This window comes from Hesperophylax consimilis, chromosome 12, assembly GCF_061612785.1.
Source record: "Hesperophylax consimilis isolate HC1 chromosome 12, BYU_Hcon_1.0, whole genome shotgun sequence".
Classification (NCBI taxonomy): Eukaryota; Metazoa; Arthropoda; class Insecta; order Trichoptera; family Limnephilidae; genus Hesperophylax; species Hesperophylax consimilis.
The window spans coordinates 16,552,846-16,572,388 of NC_142847.1; the positions used below are offsets into that span (position 1 = coordinate 16,552,846).

The window sequence follows — 19,543 nt, forward strand, 5'->3', positions numbered from 1 at the left end:
TTTCAAAACAAACTAATTAAGTGATCTTTGCTTTATTATGGCATTTCCTTTGTGTTCTATTTTTATTTCGAAAATTGAAAAATATTTTATTTATCTTTTGATTTCAAATTTTCTTCCTCATAATCACGTAATAATTGACAGAAGACTATGGTGTGACAATCAAAGAATTTGGTGTGACGATAAACCAGTTTGATGTGAAGATCAACTAGTTTGGTGTGACGATAAACCAGTTTGGTGCGAAGATCAACTAGTTTGGTGTGACGATAAACCAGTTTGGTGCGAAGATCAACTAGTTTGGTGTGACGATAAACCAGTTTGGTGTGAAGATCAACTAGTTTGGTGTGACGATAAACCAGTTTGGTGTGACGATCAACTAGTTTGGTGTGACGATGAACCAGTTTAAACGAAATACGACAGTATTTTTATTTGAAAACTCACTACCTAAATCTAGAAATATTGATATTGCATGATTTGTACACAGCTGCGAAAGGAAAGTCGTATCTTACAATTAAAATTTAATTATCACTTCGTTCCACGAAACTGGTAACTACATGTTTTTAGGATTTATCTTATTCGGCTAACATTAACATTTAATAATGCATATTTAACATAAAATATTTAGTTAACTAACGGTTCCATTAAGTATTTATAATTATTCAACACATTATTATATTAACATAATATTCATAATACTGATCATATATGTTAGTATGTTAACGCTAATTAATCACACTTCACATAGGAGGACGATATAACACTTGGATACTTAATTCGGACCATACGAATAAAAATACTTATTTTATCAAAAAAGTGCAAAATTTGAGCTTCATTTAAAAAATCGTGCAAACTTTTGGAAAGTTGTTTGTAATTCAGTCGATGTAAAGCTGAGGGCCCAGTTTTTTTAATTAGATTGGTCCAGATCTCAGCTATTCGTGAATAATTTTATTCGTGCATTTTATATGGTTGTGATTTAAATATAACTAAGTTTTTTTTCCAAAAACTTTTAAATTGGTGTCGATTTTTATACGGGTGTCGTTCTTCTCAGTGTATCAGTTCCACTGCCAAAATCTTTCCTATTTGTTTGAACTCCAATTCCAGTTATAGGTGGTGGTCTTAGCTCCATTGGGCGATCGAGATCAAATGTAACAAAATCCCTTTCGTGTTGAACACCGGGAGAGTAATCATCAAATACTTGACCCATGGCAGCGTCATTGTACCCAAAATCATCACTCGGATTAACAATATCTGCAGTAGTCGACACCGTATTGGTTGTTGCATCTCTAGGCATTGTGTTTACCCCCCCAACCAAATGCAAAGATTTGGTGCTTCCCACATTAGCTAAGAAACTAGAGTCATTCCTATACGGAACTGTAGCACTTGTTGACACTTCGGGATAGTCGATACTGTAAGGTTCTCCGAAAGAAGGATCGTTAACAGGAGGCGGAGGATATTCGTATCGATTTGATCCTGAAACATCTCTCAAGGAAGAAGAGACGTAAACGTTCTTGTTTCTATGCAAACTGCAAGAAGGCGATATAGGAGGGAGAGTGTCTTTATCAAAAAAGAAACGCCTCTGCTTTGAAGGACTGATATATCCACTTGAAGTAGAAGCCTCGCAAGCTCCGATAGGCTGCGTTCTTTGCACGGAGAAAGCCTGCGGATGTCTTTTGCAAGGGTAAACAGAGCTTTGTTCTAAGTTAGTATAGCTAATATTAGTTTCACTGCCAGCGTACTTCTCGAGGGCTCTCTCCGTGAGTTTGACCAACCAGTCTTTCTGGTACCAGTTGATGAAGAGGAAAATGGCTGAGGTTCCAGCCAGCTCGATGGTCATGAAGCCGCTGACGTAGAGAATGAAGGAGTAGCCGTAGCGGTAGGTGAAGACGGGCGGCTGACTGAAGGGTGGCTGGCGGAGCTTGGACCCGACCTCGGCCTTAAACACGGAGATGTACATCACGAGGCCGATCAGCATCAGGAGTCCTGGAAGCAAAGTATTATATTATGTTTTATGTTTATCAACACGGAGAAAATGCAGCGATCAATTGTCAAAGTCTCATAATGTTTGCGTTGGGAAACATTTCTAGGATACTGTCAATAATACATTGCAAAATAAACGTGCTTTAATTTTTACATAACTGTTTATCAGTTATCTAAAATTTACAAACAAGTTTATTAGTAAGGCCCAATAACTGTTACTTATTTACTACTTATTATTTATAGTCACAATTATTTATACGTTGATATGTGATGTGTTTATGTTAATCACTTTCGAAAAGAGTTTACCAATCTGTTATCTAAAAATGTTTTTTTTTGTTAGAAATTTAATTTCCAAAACACTTCAAAAACCTTCTCACGTTTTTTTCAAATCAGCTTATAAAAGAATACGAACATGACATAGATATTATTATTTAAATTTGAAATGAAAAAATATCACGTAGATACAAACGTATATACATTTTTTACGTTTAAAAACAAAAATGTTAATTTTTCTCATTTCCTTTTTTGACGTCTTTTGACAAATAATATTCCATTTCCAGAGAAAGTCACTTCTCAAGAAACTGACATTTCACCCAATACCCTAATATCATGGTTCCCAACGTATACAAATCTCAAACCTCAGTTTTCATTAATTTAGTGTTGTCTAACAATACTTAACATCAAAAAAGTTCATGACAATTAAACCGTAACACGAATCTGTCAAATCAATTAAAAATAATAATAAATAAAATAATTGATTTACATTAAAAATTATTAAATTAAAATATGGAAATTTTTGAAATTTACGATCATTTTTTGATGGATTAATAATAGTTTTTTAATTTGCGAAAACCGCAGATAATTTTTCCCTTCTCCCTTATATCCACAACAAAACCAAAATATTAAAAAAAATATATGTTCACAATAAATTTTGTAATATTAAATAAATAAAAAACTTGATAATTTCTCAGAAGATTATGAGTAGAAGTCTTTCTTGAAAGGTTGGGAACCCTTGCCCTGAAAAACCTTAATCTAAAAGGATATTGAAATAGTACTTTGTTTCCTCACAAATATTACAAAACGCTTTAGAATGCTTTATGCGAAGAATCAATTGATTTCCGAAGAATATTATAATACGAAATCCTCAAAACTGAAAAAAGCCCCACGATTCATTTCATACAAAATCTGCGAACATATTTCTGTAGGAATTCAATTTCCCCTTCTATTCTTAGAATGGACAGATACTAGGGGTTTCTATTGATGTGTTCCAGGGGTAATTTTCATAAACCCCTTCCATATACATTTCACATTACATTATGTATTTTAACACTAAAAATTTAAATGGTTTTAGAGGGTAACGGACGATATTTCATCTCATGTGACATTTTTAATGGAAATTGGTAATAATACGCACCGTCTCTACTATAAAAAATGGTATGATTTCATCAGTGAATATCGCTTTTCTACATATGTGTGTATTCCAGTATGGCATATGGGTGTATTTTTATAAACATCTATGTTTTATTCCGAGATTGATGAAATTTTACCTTCAAAATAAAAGAAAGATCACTATTGATATGAGAATTTAAAAAAACTAGATATTTCCTATCCCCCTTCCCCACTCCTTAAACCAAAGTGTACCAAGAAATAAGGTAGCTTTTCGGATTCCGCTTCGATTTTATTGTATTTGCTCCCATCATCCTAAAATTTAAATTTTCGCTTGGAAAGAAAATAAGTAGTCGTCGTTTCGTCACTTGAAATATGTTTATTTTATCTGTGGAAAAGCGCAACGTCGCAAAATTTCATGCAAAATGTCATGATTCAGGGCAGTATTATTGTGAAGTATGGCAATAAGTTGGGTATTCAAGCGGTAGATGGCACTAGTCAGAAAGCTTACTCCAGAGTCCAACAGATGTCGCTAGAGTGTAGCAATTGCCTGTGGGGTATCATTGTCAGACTTCAAGCTTCTAGAAACAGAGAATTACCAACCCTCGGGTAATGAACAGTGTAGATAAATCCAGACTTAATTTATTGTAACGTAAATAAACGTAATTATTGTAAAGAACCTTCTACTTTATCAAGAGTTCCCAACACACAGAAATCTGCTAGTAAGCAGAGATATAGCAAATATATTTATTTATAGTAATAATATCATATGGCTTGTGTTTATTTCGAAGACTGCTTGTTTAGCTAGAAGCTACCATAAAACTAATTTCATTCGTCATTATTATACTATGACTTTACAAAAATAAATTATATTGCTCTAATATAAGCACGTATCCTGGACACAATTTTTAAAAAATCCCATTCATTTTCACATGGGATTTAATTTTTTTTATAATTTTATTTGTTATTAACAGATTGATAACAAATAGTGAATATTGATAGAAGTAAGTAAGAACATCAGTAAGTCTACAGCAGATAGAAGGTTAATATTAAGAAAATTCCAAGGTAGTGAAAATGTTAAGAATTCCAGCAGCAGCAGTATGTTATTTCAAATGATCTGCATAGTGGTAAGTATATAATATATGTTCCAAGATGTTTATTAATACCTTTCTAATTGAGAATAACTCGTGTTTAGGGAGAAGTATGTACTTTTAAAAACATATATAAACACATTATCTAGTCAGACGGTACAATTTACAAACACCTCAATTTGCAAAAAAACAAGTAAGTTATATATTACGAAAAAATTGTCAACTGGCGAGAGGCACGCGATTGGCATTTTTTATTGGGTTAAAGTAGAATAAAACCCGGTCGACGCCGCTAAGAAGTTAAATAACATTAGGCAGATAATAAAATAAAAATAAAATTATTTATCGAAAAAGTAGGTTTAAAATGGGAAGTTCAAAAAAAATATTAATAAGTTAAATTAGTAAAACAAATATATTTTCGCAGAAAATTCCTCTCCAAACTCTGGAATGGTGAGAGTTTTGGCATCATGCAACTTGCAAAGGTTTATTGCCCAAAATATCTATATCAGAGGTTCCTAAATTTTTTTGCACCGTAGACCACTTGCCAAATTCTTTTTTTCCGTAGACCCCCTGCGTGCCAAATATTGAATTTTCCTTAAACTATTAACGTCCCATGTGATCATCATTTTTTTTTGTTCGTGAAAAGATTTCCTTCCTTTGCCTGCCTTACAACCGGGTGGCGATATAGTTTTTGCATTGTTCAAACAGGGGTGCCCTTGTGAGGTATTACTCCAAATAAAAAAGGAGCAGGATAAGCAACGAGAATTTCTTCCTGTAGCTGGACCAACAGAACTGCCCCTTAAGTGTTGAACGTCATTATTACCCTGGACGTTTGGGGAACTAGGAAAATTCGCGGCTTCCAATGTGCAATGTTTTGGTTCAATGTATTAATTCTGACGAGAAAAGGAACATAGACTCAATTTATATACCCCAATAAACATCTTTACGATATATAATCATACAAATATCAAATAAGTAATTTCTCTGTCTATTATTAGTATTATGTCAACTGTGTTATTTGTGTTAGGTGTATTGTGTCATTTCCGGAACTCCTAAATATTGAGTTGAGGTAAATGGGGGTCGGCTCGTATGTACCCCCATTTGAATCTCGTGGACCCCCAGCAAGCCGATATCGACCCCTGGGGGTCCATATAGACCACTTTGGGAACCTTTAATCTATATCGTCGTATTTCATTTCAGTTTTCACCGGGTATTTCCATCATGAAATGTAGGTTAATTTGATATTTGTATTTTAATTTTTCAATATCTTCGGCCAAACACTCCACACAATGCATGTGAGCTTTTTCCAACTAGCAAATAAATCAATAAACACTTAAACTTTAACGGGAACACATTATCAATTTGCAATTGATTTAATACCTAGTATTTTGCTGCCTAATTATTTATTTGCTTCTTACTTGGGAACGGAGTGCCAGGACTAAGCTAATAAGAACAAAAAGTATTATATTTCTATACAAAGCCGCTTGGTAGTAACCAGTAACATTTAATTAAATAAAACACGACAACTCATCCATAAACTTACATTATTTAAAAGCATCGAGTCAAAACTCAAAACAAATATCGTAAAATCTCCCTTTCAAGAGAAGTACTAAAAGTCACGTATTAATATATTTATGCTTTCGAGTCTTTGTATACTCGTGTATGGTAAAATACCTTAAGTTTAGTGCTAGCTTGTATCCCCAAATCTTGGAATAATTTAATAAAGTCGAGTCTAGACCTAGTTTATTGCATTCTTAGATGTCTTGTTAACAGGGCGAACAAGAAAATAGCATTATTGAAAGAGCACTTCAGAGACAGGGACGGAATGGAATGGTGGCTTGAAGAATATGATATACTCGTATTATATAATGCCTATCACAACATCATTTTCTGACATAGCGATGCAGAAGGGTTCGTAGAATTCTCCCTTTTTAGGTGTGATTTTGTAATAGAAAAGACCACCCTGCAGAAGAGAATTACCGTTACTTTTGGGTCCCCCTCATCCCTATTGTTGAGGTCATGAAAATATGATTAAATTAATATAAAACAAAATGTTTCACTGTTGGTAATTCCTAAGTAAAGCCATCCAGTTTTTTTTACGGCGACTGTCAGTCGCAAAAATATCGCGAGATTGGCATGGAGACACTTTTTGGAGGAAATTGATCCCAAAACGTAATTATTGTAGATCCGCGCACTTTTTGCTAATTCACATAATGCAAAGTGAAGATATCTCTTTGTTGACCAAAACAGCGAGAGATTTTATTCACAGCGTTCTCGATGCATTAGGAGAAGAATAATAATGTTAATATTTAGTTAAATAAAAATATTTCTATAAAGAAAAATCTAAAACTAATGCAAATGTGAACGGTAGCAGAAATCGGGGATAAGATCAAGTGAATCGGATATTTTAGTCGAAACCATAGTCAGAATAGTAGAAGATTGTGTATGAGACGACGTATGAATGTAAATAAGGCAAGTAGTGTGTGCCAAGACCGAGTTGTTCAATTTTAAATTTTTACAGTACACCAAAAATACAATCAATTATAATTTTCCTCCTTATGCTAAGAAATAAAAAGAACATAATAATATAAAATAAAACCAAAACTAGTAAAAATAAAGCAATAAGAAGACAGGTAAGTACAAGTAAAACAAATATTTTTTTATCGAATTATGTTTAAAGAACAGAAAAGTTTGTTCGTGATTTGTCATTAGACAATATTTTATGTTGTGATCCTAAAGGGAGTGGGGAGGGGAAGGATGTGGGGTAGAGGAAGGTTGGGAAGCACATGGCTATTACAATCTGGTCACTAGATTCTACTGCTAAAGCAATTTCAACGTTTGGATTCCGAATGATGGTCTTTCACCATGGGAGAGTAAGTATATACCGTCATGGGAGAGTCAAAAGACATCAATCTTCCATTTTTTAGAAAAGTAGTTTTAGAGTTCAAGTCCAGCCCTGTTGTTAGAAAGCATATAATCTTAGCCACACTCTTGTCATAATGTATTTAAAGACATTCCCCTCCCGCCCAACTCGGGGCGTTAATTCTATATTATGGGAACTTCTCAACTAATAAAACCCGAAATGAACAAATTTATTCATGCAATTAAAAGTTTGGTTGAATCTTGGGGTAATTTAAGAAAATAATTTTGATTCAGAAACGGGAAAGTATTTGAAGATATTAATCGAAATTTTTTAAGATTCTTAAAAGATGTGCAATTTACTAGATTCAATCGCATTCTTGAAGCAATGTCCATGTTCTTCTTCCTATATTCTCTATTATATGAAGTTGATTATAATCAGAAAAATCTTCTCTCTGCAGGCTGCAAATTTGTTTTGAACCGATGAGATTTGGTTTATTATTTTACTAGGTCTTTTTCAATTTTCTTCAGATTTATCAGTTGAGCACGAAAACTGGTTTTAATTGTTCCGTTTGACGCATATGAAATTTTTCTACTCAAACCTAGTCGAATTTTAAAATGTTTGGCCATTTGATTAAAAATTTCTAAAACGGTTATTCTATTATTCCCTGTAACTGTTAAGCCGTGCCAAAGCTTGGTCAAGAGTGAACGTTTCTAGGTCACTCAGAAGAAAAGGTTAAATGTGAAATTATTGCTCCTTAGCCGACAGAAAAATTAAATTTTAAGTGATCCATAATAGGAAGCAAGACAAGGAAATCTCCAGAAAAATGTTTTTTTTTTTTGGGAAAAGTGGTTGCATTTTTTTGATTTTATGGCGAATCATAGCTTAAATTTCACACTTTTCAACACGGATTTTTAATGGCTGGCATGCAATTCATCAAAAAGCAAGTTCCATAAACATATTAACGTAATTTTAATAATACTATTTAACCACACATTTTTATTAATTATCTTACAAATATATGCACTTGAGGATCGGCGAAGGATAAGCGACCCAAGCTTTTTTTTTGAATTGTAAAGTCGGAGCTTGACAGTAGCGAACTCCTAAGTCTAGTCAATTTAGGAGTAATTATTCGACACACTAAGCTTGGGGACCTTTTAAATAGTGTATGAAATGTATAAACATAATAAAACCAACATTTTTAACAAAAAATATCGATTTTTAAAACGTACAAACAAGTTTTTTCAGTTAAAATATTACTTCTGATGATTTTGAATTTATTATATTTGCAATCCACTGAAATTTAATTGATTATTTTATACAAGTATTGTTCATTACTAAAAATTATGCACACCAGGTAAAAGCCCCACAGGCGTAAAAAAATACAGTAAGGTCCAGAGGCGGCTCTAGGGATTCAGTCGTGGTAGGTCATTTGAAAAAAATGTGTGACTAATCTTTATTTGATATTGTGAAAAATGCCCATATATTATTAACTATATCAATTTGTTATAGAGTTTTAGAGTCGCGGACTCTAAATAAATATTATGTTAATATAATAAATTGGAAATAAATACACAATCCATGTACTTACGGCAAATTATTTTTAAGATATTAAGTTTTAATGTAGTTGTCCACAACATTAAAATAAATAAAATCAGTGTTTGATTCTATTTGACAATGATTTTTGACGTTTTTTGTTTTGTTTCATTCTAAATCGATAACAACATAAATAATTATTCTAATCCTTTCCCGAACTATGCAATTGAAAAACAACCATTGTTCCACACACTACAAGCGTGTAAAATGAAAAAACGACATTTGTTTATGTCACCATCTCTGTAAAACATATAATATTCACCGTGTTGTCTCCCCCACGGTCATGACCTAAGCGTCCCTAAACTTTCTTCGGAAGCTAATTTTTACTTCGACGAAAAATATAGTGCCATCTCGTTTATTCTATGGCGCGCGTAGGGACAGAAGATGCCAAATTGGACATTCTTTAAATTGACCCAGCGAATCGTGTGGACTTGTGAATGAAAGCTTCTATTAGAGACAACAGATGTCACTGCTAGTCACTCGCCGCCGCCGCTGTTTCGCGTTACATTTGAAATGTTTTGATGCACATAATTGATTATTATATTTATTATTGTTGTCTTATAATTTTGGGGGGTCAAACACCAATTGACCTAAGGGAAGAACCGCCACTGGTAAGGTCTTTGTGGAATATCGGCAACGCAATTTTATTGTTTTGGCGAAAATTTGCAAATACACACTTACAGTGCACTAAGGATTATAATGAATAACGGAAAGCGGCACCAACCGTTGCGTTAACCGGAAACGACGGCAGCCTGACGCAGTCGCGGCGGCAAAGCTAGTAAATACCCTCAATAATTCATCGGGGGTGTTCCGATATGCGCGGGCTTTCCTGCAAATTATACAATCTCCTAAATCCTGTGGATTACTATGACTTTAGCTAAATAGGCTTTAATAATTGTTACGTATGAAATACGCTACGATAAGAACTCAAGGGTAGCAACATGGGACATGATCGAAGTTTACATGTCACCAGCAATGTAAAATGTTTTAATATTGAAGCAATAATAATTAATGAAATAAAACATTATTTTTCTCAGGATTTGGCATAGGTTTGAATTTGGGTATGAGTTCTTTTATTGTTTCAGCGCTCTTGTAGAAGAATTTTTGTGGATGATTATGTAAAGATGAATCTATATCCACTGCAACTTATTCTATTGCAGCATTAAACTGATTATTAGAATACTTCAGGTTATATTTTAATCCCTTGGATAGTAGGGTTGTTTCTTCAGGTAGAAAATGTACATTTGACAGGTTCATACCAACAACAATTTAGACAAATTTTTAGTCAATTCTAAAGATAAAGATGACACACTTAGTCATGCAGGAATTTATATATTAAATTGTAATAATTGTCCAGCGTTTTATATCGGGAAGACAACGCGCAATGTCAACATTAGGATTAAAGAACATCTTAGATGCCTATATACCAATGGCTTTTCAGAGTTTGCCAATCATCTTATTGAAAAAGATCAAACCTTCAATAAAAGCACCGGTGCTAAGATTCTCCATAAAAAAGACTATAGAAACAAATTGAATAACCTAGAAGCACTAGAAATAAAGAAAGCCATTAAAACCAAAAGTTTAATTCTGAATAATCAATTAGATTTGTCAAAAAGCCCAATACTGGGAATATTCCCTGTAAACTGTAAAATTCTCAGTATCCCTTAATCACCTTACAATTATTAATGCCTATTCTCTATTATTATAATATTTATATACACTAATCGTTTTCTTTTAATATATTGTTGTTTCATTTTGGTTTTAATTTCTCTCTCCCTCTGTATGTACATATAATGACACATTTTGTATTATTGATTAGTTTAATTTTGTACTCTGACGATGCTTTAGTGAAGCGAAACCGGTTGGTCTTAAAATTAATAAAAATTCGTGGTTTTAAATAAAAAATATTGTTTTATTTCATTAAAATGTTAAAACACAAAGTGATTGCTTTCTACGAAAATAATAATTAAGTTTTGAATATTAATACACTGAATATAATTATTAATATGATATACGAATTTAATTTTTTATTTTATATGTGACTATTTTCCTACAAAGTACAGTAATTAATTCACAACCCTCCACACGAGGGATTCCTGTTGTGAGGCGTACTGTAGATTGTTAGGTTGGCGTTACATCATTATTTTCTTATCTTAATTTGGGAGGCGGGTTTAGGTACCGCCGCCCCGGGAACCGTTTATTGTATTAGAGACGCCCGGGTTCATCGGATGAGTTGTGCTCAGGATGCGCTTGCCGACCAGCTGTGTGACGTGTCAGATCGGGAGAACTCTAATCTAAGATGTTCTTTTATCCTACTGTTGACATTGCGCGTTGTCTTCCCGATATAAAACGCGGGACAATTATTACAATTTAATTTATAAATTCCTGCATGACTAAGTGTGTCATTTTTATCTTTAAAATTGACTAAAAATTTACCTAAATTGTTGTTGGTATAAAACGCCGGTTTGACTTCAGAAGGAAGGTTAACTATACTGCAGGAAGAAAAATTATTTATGAATAGAATACGGCGCCATTGGAAAGGAAGATTATTATTATTAATATTATGTGGACTCGCGAATATGAAGTTTTTAACTGCTAATTGTTTTAGTTTTTTACTTAAAAGAGAGGCTGGTTTGGGGAGATTCTTTGACCTATCCAACTGAGCTGGGAGGGATACATTCATATGTCGGTCACTCCTGGATACACTGACCCCTAGAGTCCTACATAACCCTCAGATATTTTACCTTCCCAGAACTCTTCTCGTTCCTTTCCTTAAAAAAAACCCCCACACAGGATCCCAATAGATGACATACGCCCTGAGGGAAATTATTTTCCTCAGGGCCTCCTGTGTGGGGTTCATGTAAAAAAGAATCTTCAACGTTTCTTTTTTCTCCATATTCTCACGTTTATTGACTCGTTGACTATAGGTTGGGTTGGTGTTCCTTGATATTTTTTACGATTTCTTCATCGTCATATAATAAACATAGAATACTGTATGATGGGCTGAAAGGGGCCCATTGAAGAAAATTTATCACTTTTCATAAGTACGTACATTTTATATAATAGGCTTTACAAAAATATTATTTTCAATAAACATTTGTCGTGGGTAATTATATTGCATGGTTATTAAACAGAAGGTGGAATTCGTGGTCACTTGTTATGATGTATGGTAATAAGTTGGGTATTCAAGCGATAGATGGCACTAGTCATAAAGCTTCCTCCAGAGTCTGACAGATGTCGCTAGAGTGTAGCAATTGCCTGTGGGATATTATTGACAGACAACAAGCTTCTAGAAACAGAGAATTACCAACCCTCGGGTAATGAACAGTGTAGCTAAATCCAGACTTAATAATTGTTACGTAAATAAACACAATTATAGTAAAATAACCTTTTACTTTATCAAAGAGTTCCCAACACAGAAATCTGCAAGTAAAGCAGAGACATAACATTTGTAAATTAGCCAGTTTTTTTCTTGTGGTTTTCTTCTGTTATAATTTGAAACATTTATCAATAAGCAGAGAGCTGATAGTTCAAACACGCCCATAAGAAACGTTATATTTTTTCCAAAGTGGGAAATAATTTAAAATGACTCATTAAATGTATGTTTAACTGGAAAAGGGGGTAAAAGTAGAATAAAGAGTTCATTTTATTTCAATATGTAGAAACTCCTAACAAGACTGAATTTCTTTAACATATGTACATACACTGTTGAAATTTGTCACATGAGAACGGTTCGTTTCTACGACTTGTTCTTGAGTTCAACAGCTCGGCTGTGTAACGATGTGCCCTTCTCTGTATTTTCCCCCTCCTACAACATGGGTCTCTTCAAGACCCATGTTCACTCCTTCCCCTCCTCAAAAAGACCCTTCACACACCACCCCCCCATAGATGACATAGGCTGAGTAAAGTTAATGTAAAAAAACGATGAAAATCATATATACTAGCAATACCTAACCAATATCATACCTTGGAGTTGATAAACTATACGGAGAAAAATAAGCATTGCTAATTTATTAAGAGCCTCTTCATATTTTTGGTAATCCGGTTGAAAACTGGATTGCAGGCCTTAACGAACGAATTATCAGGTTCCCTGATAAGCTTTTAGTAAATGACAAATAAATTATCACCTTGTCTTCATTATATTAGTATCAACGCAAATGCAGGTGTGTGAACACGTGTTCCGGTATATTAGGAATTCATCAAAATTTTATCGGCCTGCAATCCAGTTTTTACCGGATTACTAATAATTTGAAGAGATTCGCAATACTCATTTTTCTTCGTGTTTTATGCAGAGAACTAACAATATATTTGGTCGGTGTTTTATGTGTTGGTATTATTTTAAGTTCATGCTATATAGGTTTTCGTCTGCATCGCGCATTTCCATTATCTTAAGTAGATCATCGCTCCTGCCATCTAGCGACAGGGGCGGTCGTTAACGCTAGATTCCTTGTTGTATTTCCTGGCTTTTACGGCGTCTTTTGTGCATTCACAGCCGTCAACATTAGCTGGCGCGCGTTCCAGTAGGAAGGTTTATCGGATTGCATACGAAATGCAGAGATGAGACAAGAATACTGAAAACAAAGGAATATTATAATAAAAAGAGGAGAATCTAAAAATTCGTCTTGACTGTGAGTATCACATCAAGTTTAGATGTTGGTGACAAACATTGACTGCTGACTGTTATGAGTAGAGAGCGGAAACGCACGAATGCAACCTTTTAATTTTCCTCCAAAAAGGGCAGTTTCCCATGATTTTACCCTACCTTATATTGTAAAAATAAGATTTTTATAGCTTCAGAATAATACAGAGCTTAAGAGACTTTAATTTTTTATGAAAACAAATATTCTGTTGAATCTACAGCGTAATAATTATAAGCAGAAGATGTTGAAAGATGTTTTTCGATTTTTAAACACATGTTTACTGATAAAAGGAATAAGTTCATTCCGGAAAATATAGAAGGATGCAAAATATTTTTGTTTAAATTGTGAAAAATAATTTAAATTTATTGTAATATAAGTGTTTTTTATTGTTCTATTTGCCGTGCTTCTACAGGTATCAATAAAATAGTGCTTTTAAAAATGCAAAGAACGCATATTTTTATTGAAATTACCTTTGCCAACACTCACAACACAATTATTATTCCATAAAAATCATTAAATAAACAATTATATTAAGATATATCCTTGACTTTTTTTGGTGCATTTAAATGCTTCTTTTTTTGATTTTTTCGGCTATTTTGTTATTAAAGGATCAAGGAACAAAAATATTGTTTATATATTACGATTTACGACCGGTCAGTGGTTGAGTGGACATAGCGCTTGGGTCTCACCCGAGCGTCGCGTGTTCGATTCCTCGGCTGGCTAAGTCCTCCATCACAACACAAGCAACATTTTCGGCTTTCTGTGGTGGTAGTAGGAGATTTTCAAACATTGTTGGGTTATTCGTAACCCGGGAATGTTTGTCTTTCTTTTAAAAAAAAATATATATATTTATGTTTAATTGGTCTTCAAATTGAAATACCCGAATGCCTGGGGAAAAGGTTTACCGATAAAAAATCAAATGTTAAGTTTTAAAAATCATGAAAAACTATCACTGTTTATTGTTTTTTTTATTTTGTTTTACACACTTTACAAATATGAGGCAAAAAAGTCCCGATAAACTACTTTTTAGCAGTTTGTCTAAAGGGTTCTTTACATTATAAATCTTATTATAGTGAGTTTACAGTTACATTTTTACAATTACCTATATAAAACAAAATAAATTTTTTACAGAAATACAGCAAAATAAAATTATGAAAACATGAATAACAATTTAAAAGTCTTTAGAATAATATATCATTATTGTAAGCTAATATAAATTAATTCTTTCAGTAGTCCAAGTCTTCAGTAAGTTCACCAATTGTTTGTTTTGCGCACAGTTTTTAATTTCAGCAGGTAACATACTAAAACAAATGGGAATCATATAGTTTAACGTTCTTTGTCCATATTTATTTTAATGCTTAGGTACAATAAGTCCTTCAATAAAGTTTAAACGAGTATTATGATAGTGTTTCAGCCTGTTTGGATAAATAAATAAATTGTTATTTATGTGCTGAAATATAATTTTGTACTACAAAATTGTTATCACTGAAAGAATTTTGAGACTCTAATAGAAGTATTTAGCATTTAGTTTCAAGTGTTCAAGGTTGACGGTTAGTGATTCAAAAATCAAGGGCCAAAAGTTTTATGTACTGAATCAAGTGTCAATGATCTTTCTGTTTCGTATTTAATTGTCAACAACAGTTATTAGTGTTGATAAGTTGTCATGTTTTAGGTTTCGGGCAACATGTAGATTAGTCATAAGTAAGAAGGCAGCAAATCACTATCATACATAAAAAAATATATTGGTATTGAACGTCAATTTTAACTCTGAAGAATACTCTTGTTGTTTCTCGCTTGTTGTTTGTTGCTGTTTATACATAGTATTAAAAAAAAGTGTGTAAGTTCCATTCACCTATCGATTTAAATGCACTTAAATCCCAGCATGCACTATTGCCATGCAACCCAAGACATTAGCAATAAACCAAAATTAATATTACAAGGGGTAAAGTTTCGAAGTGTAGTATGAATGTTACCCGCATTTGTGCTTGGGAATGCAATTTACATGTTTTACGACAAACAACCTGAAAATGATATTCCAACTTCTACAAGATAACATTACCATAATAATATATAACATAGGTTCCTACTTTGAGTTCGTACGAGGAAGTTTTCATATTTGTTATTATACATATTATAGTTCTATGAGAACACTGTAAACCACTAAAATGAACGTCAAATGGTTACAGCGCGGTTCAGAACTTCGATTTTGTTTGAGATGGTTTATTATTGTGGCGCTTTATACGTACACCTTATGCAAAGTGTTACGAAAGGCGAGAATACCTTCGTCAGTGAAGTTAGTTGAGTTATATGGCAGTAGGTACTTTTAAAATAACAGAAGCAACTACCTAGCTTCTTTGTATAACTTTCCTAACTTTGGTTAGTAAATCAGTGAGACAAAGATTAGGCAGAGAGCGCTATTCGGCGGATTAAAAAGGGCTGGAATGTGAAGATAAAGGGCATGTGGAGGAACACATGAACTTGGATATTTGAGAGGTTGATGTCATTTGTTTGATTTTTAACATCTAGATTCTACAATAATATTATAATTTTATTTTTTTAGAGAAATTCGTGTTTTTTAAAATATTATTTTAACGTATTCTTAAATATAATGTATTTGCTGTACATTCGCCGTACGCGAGTGATAGGTAGGGAGTTCTTCTATCTTCGTGTCACCTGTTCCTTTACTTTATTTTACTTAACTTAACTTCACTCTATTTTTGTAATTTTTATATTTTATTTATTTATTTATTTATTTATTTTTTCATGTTCTCCGTAAAACGGTTATTCACCAATACATTATGGAGAAGATTACAAATTAGACAAAAAGTATAGCAAAACACATAAAAAGGTCAGTTTCACTACTTTGTGACATACGTCAAAAGATAATTGTTAAACTGCCTGTAGGTTACGTTAAAAATGTCGATGGTCAATGCAGACTCGTTGAGCAGTTCAGTCGCTCTGTTGACTGGGGCGTTCTGATAGGCAGAAGTCCTCGCTTTTGGAGCATAAAAAAGGGTATGGGACCTTCCACGAGTATACTTGTCTGGGACATATAAGTTAATCTCTTTCAAAATAGGTGATAGTTTATGTAATACCTGCATCAACTGTAAAGCGCCCCTGAGGTGATATCTCACAAAAGCGGCGCTTTACAAATTATCCAATAATAAATAAATAAATACTCGTTTCAGAGGTGGTCCAGGGAGCCCGCCCCTCCCATAATAAATAAATATACATATATGTATATTTTATGAATGTGTACAAAATTTTATCCAAGAATAAGATGTGCAGCATTTTATAATGCATCTATAATGCATTCTATAATGCATTCCATAATGCATTCTATTATTTATTATATAATGCATTGTATGATGCATTCTATAAAATCTTGAAGCCGAGGCTTCCAAGAAACTGGGATTCTTGTTTAAGGATAGTAAATTCTTCAATAGTAACTAGCTGCTAACCGTATAAAAATTTCAAGTACTCCAACAATTCAATGTGGGAGCCACCTCTGGGCTGGAGCCCCACAATACTTGCTAAACCTTCTTGATTCTGTGCAAAGGAGAGAGGTCCGTCTGATTGACAATCCATTGTCGATTGCCATCTCTAATTCACAGACGCAATGTGGGCATGCTGAGTCTGTTCTAATGAATGTAAATTTAATTTTTCTTCCTTCATACAACCTGGGCCTCTTTAAGATCTGCATTAAGAAAATCCCCCTTGAGCCCCTACCACATAACGCTGCCCAACCGGGTGGCGACATAGTTCCCCTATACAGACAGGGGCGCTGTTGTGAGGTCACACAGGTCGGACAAAGAAATTACATTCATTTTACGACAAAACTCCACAATACCCTACCCCAGATATAAAGCAAATAGAAAATTTGAATTATTAAAAATCAAGAAAAAAAATCTGACTGAAAGAGATTAATGAAAAAAACATTTAAAACAGAAATGAACTTTAGTCCGCCTCAGCACAGGTCGCCCTAGTGAAGAGGACTAAAAAATACAATTTATTAAACATATACTCACTATCATATTTTGTTTGTACAATGTTTAAATAGTCATTTTAATAAAAATATATATCGACGTTGATAAAACTTTGGCTGAATTGTATTTAAAAGTTTTTTGAATTTTGGTAATTTATTTTAGATTTTATATTTGTTGCCTGCTGTTTATTTTTACTTTTTTTAATTTGTGAAAACCGTAATTGTGTAACTATATATTTAGATAAATCCAGAAAGTAATTGGGATCTCTCACTTGAAAAATAAAACGAACTTCGCGAATACAAAAACATACCGATATTTTATAATACAAGTACAAACTCAAACACAAAAATATGTTAAAAAATATCAATAGGAGTTGAGTTTCAGCTTAAAAATACGTGGTCAATAATCATCTCTAATAATTGCGAAATAATTTTTCATTTTAAATTGCAATTGGGGATTCGTTTAGGTGCATTTTTAGACAAATTAATAATATGAGATTTCAGGGCTCCAAAGTACACGATGCAAATTTCACTGAAAATCTGTGCATCAACACAATAATTCCTTAAGGAAAGCTGTGCAAATTCAATTACAACATAACCCATTGTTCCATTCAACAGAAAACTGTTATCTGCATTATAATTATCTGCCTTGTAATTACCACTGTGTTATAGACACGCGTTGTACCGCTAGAAGAAAGATCAGAATACACTCCCCCTTGCTCCAATATAAGTCTTTCTTTTATCCGTTCACTCCGAAAATTTGGGACTTGAGAGACACTTACATAAACAATAAAAACAAAGATATTCGTTTGTCAGTGAACATTATGTCAGGCAATTTCAATTGTAAACTCCTCTTTTACTTAAATTACAAGAGTTTTCTATTAATTTATGTACTTTGAAATCGTCATTCTATCTACTGAATAAGAACCGTAGAACTAAACCACATTATTTAACTGTGTCTCTTTACTATCTTTTCTATATTAGTGTTATTATCTGAATGATTGTTGTAAACGGAAGTGGCGACTTATGTTATTTTAAAAAAAAACCGTAAGTTTTGATACCGCGGCAGCGGGTTTATATCTGCTAGTATTTACAAAATACCTAAAAATGATAAAAGAAATTCGACGTGAATTAAACAAAACTCGTTAGTGAATTACAGGGTTTCACATTTATTATGCACTTTGATGACGTCAGCCTTTGCTCCTGGATTGGAATCATTCCCAGAATCAGACTCTTGCATTGTTTATTTGGCAATAAACACAGATTCCTGACCGTGTACCGCGCAGTGCAGCATAAAGACCACTATTAGGTAAATGTTTGTTCAACGGGCAACAATATAAGCGGTCTACAAAACACGACGAGCGGTCCCTAAACACAAGCCGTACCTCAATAAACACAAGTCTCCAAATTCGTCCTGTCGTCCAACGTCAGTAAACAAACCAGGTGCTGTGTATTACAAACTAAGGCTATCCCTATACATGTTTCCCTATATATAAATGTTTCAAGGTTGGAGTTTGCAAGGCAAAAGTATTGAAATATAAAAATAAATATTTGGTAAATTGTCACGAATAAAAAAAATTCTAAATCTACAAGATTTAAAAAAAAATGTCTTTTTCACTGTTGCAAAAAAAACTTTGTATGGCCTCTTTTGTTCTGCTCCCCTCTTCTAAAATATAACAAAAATTGTTAATTTCTGATCATAATGGCTATTGAGTTAATTTCTTGTTACTGGAAAGTATAAGAATATTATAATACTAGAGCAAAAAATCATGGGATATTATAAATTGTAAGATTTGTGAAACCAAATAGCAGAATATTGCCTCAGGATCAAAAAAATTTTTTGCTAATTTTCTTTATAATAAATTCATAATTTTTATTTACAGATAAGAGAGACCTTCTGAATGATGACCGTTAGTAAACATGAAAATAAAAGAAACATACATTTTAAAAACAGAGAAATAATTTATATACCCACTGAACCAATTTCGCATTAATGTGTGTGTTACCAGACTTT

General features: G+C 33.1%; 1 protein-coding gene across 1 annotated transcript in view; it reads right to left on the reverse strand.

Annotated features, from left to right (window-relative positions):
* Window positions 1-829: 829 nt before the first annotated feature.
* Window positions 830-19,543, reverse strand: part of stg1 (stargazin-like protein) — a 123,657-nt gene continuing 104,943 nt past the window's right edge. The window contains exon 4 of the mRNA XM_089637954.1: window positions 830-1,977. Coding sequence (XP_089494080.1) covers window positions 1,022-1,977 — 956 coding nt within the window. The 3' untranslated portion in view covers window positions 830-1,021. The remainder of the gene's footprint in view (window positions 1,978-19,543) is intronic.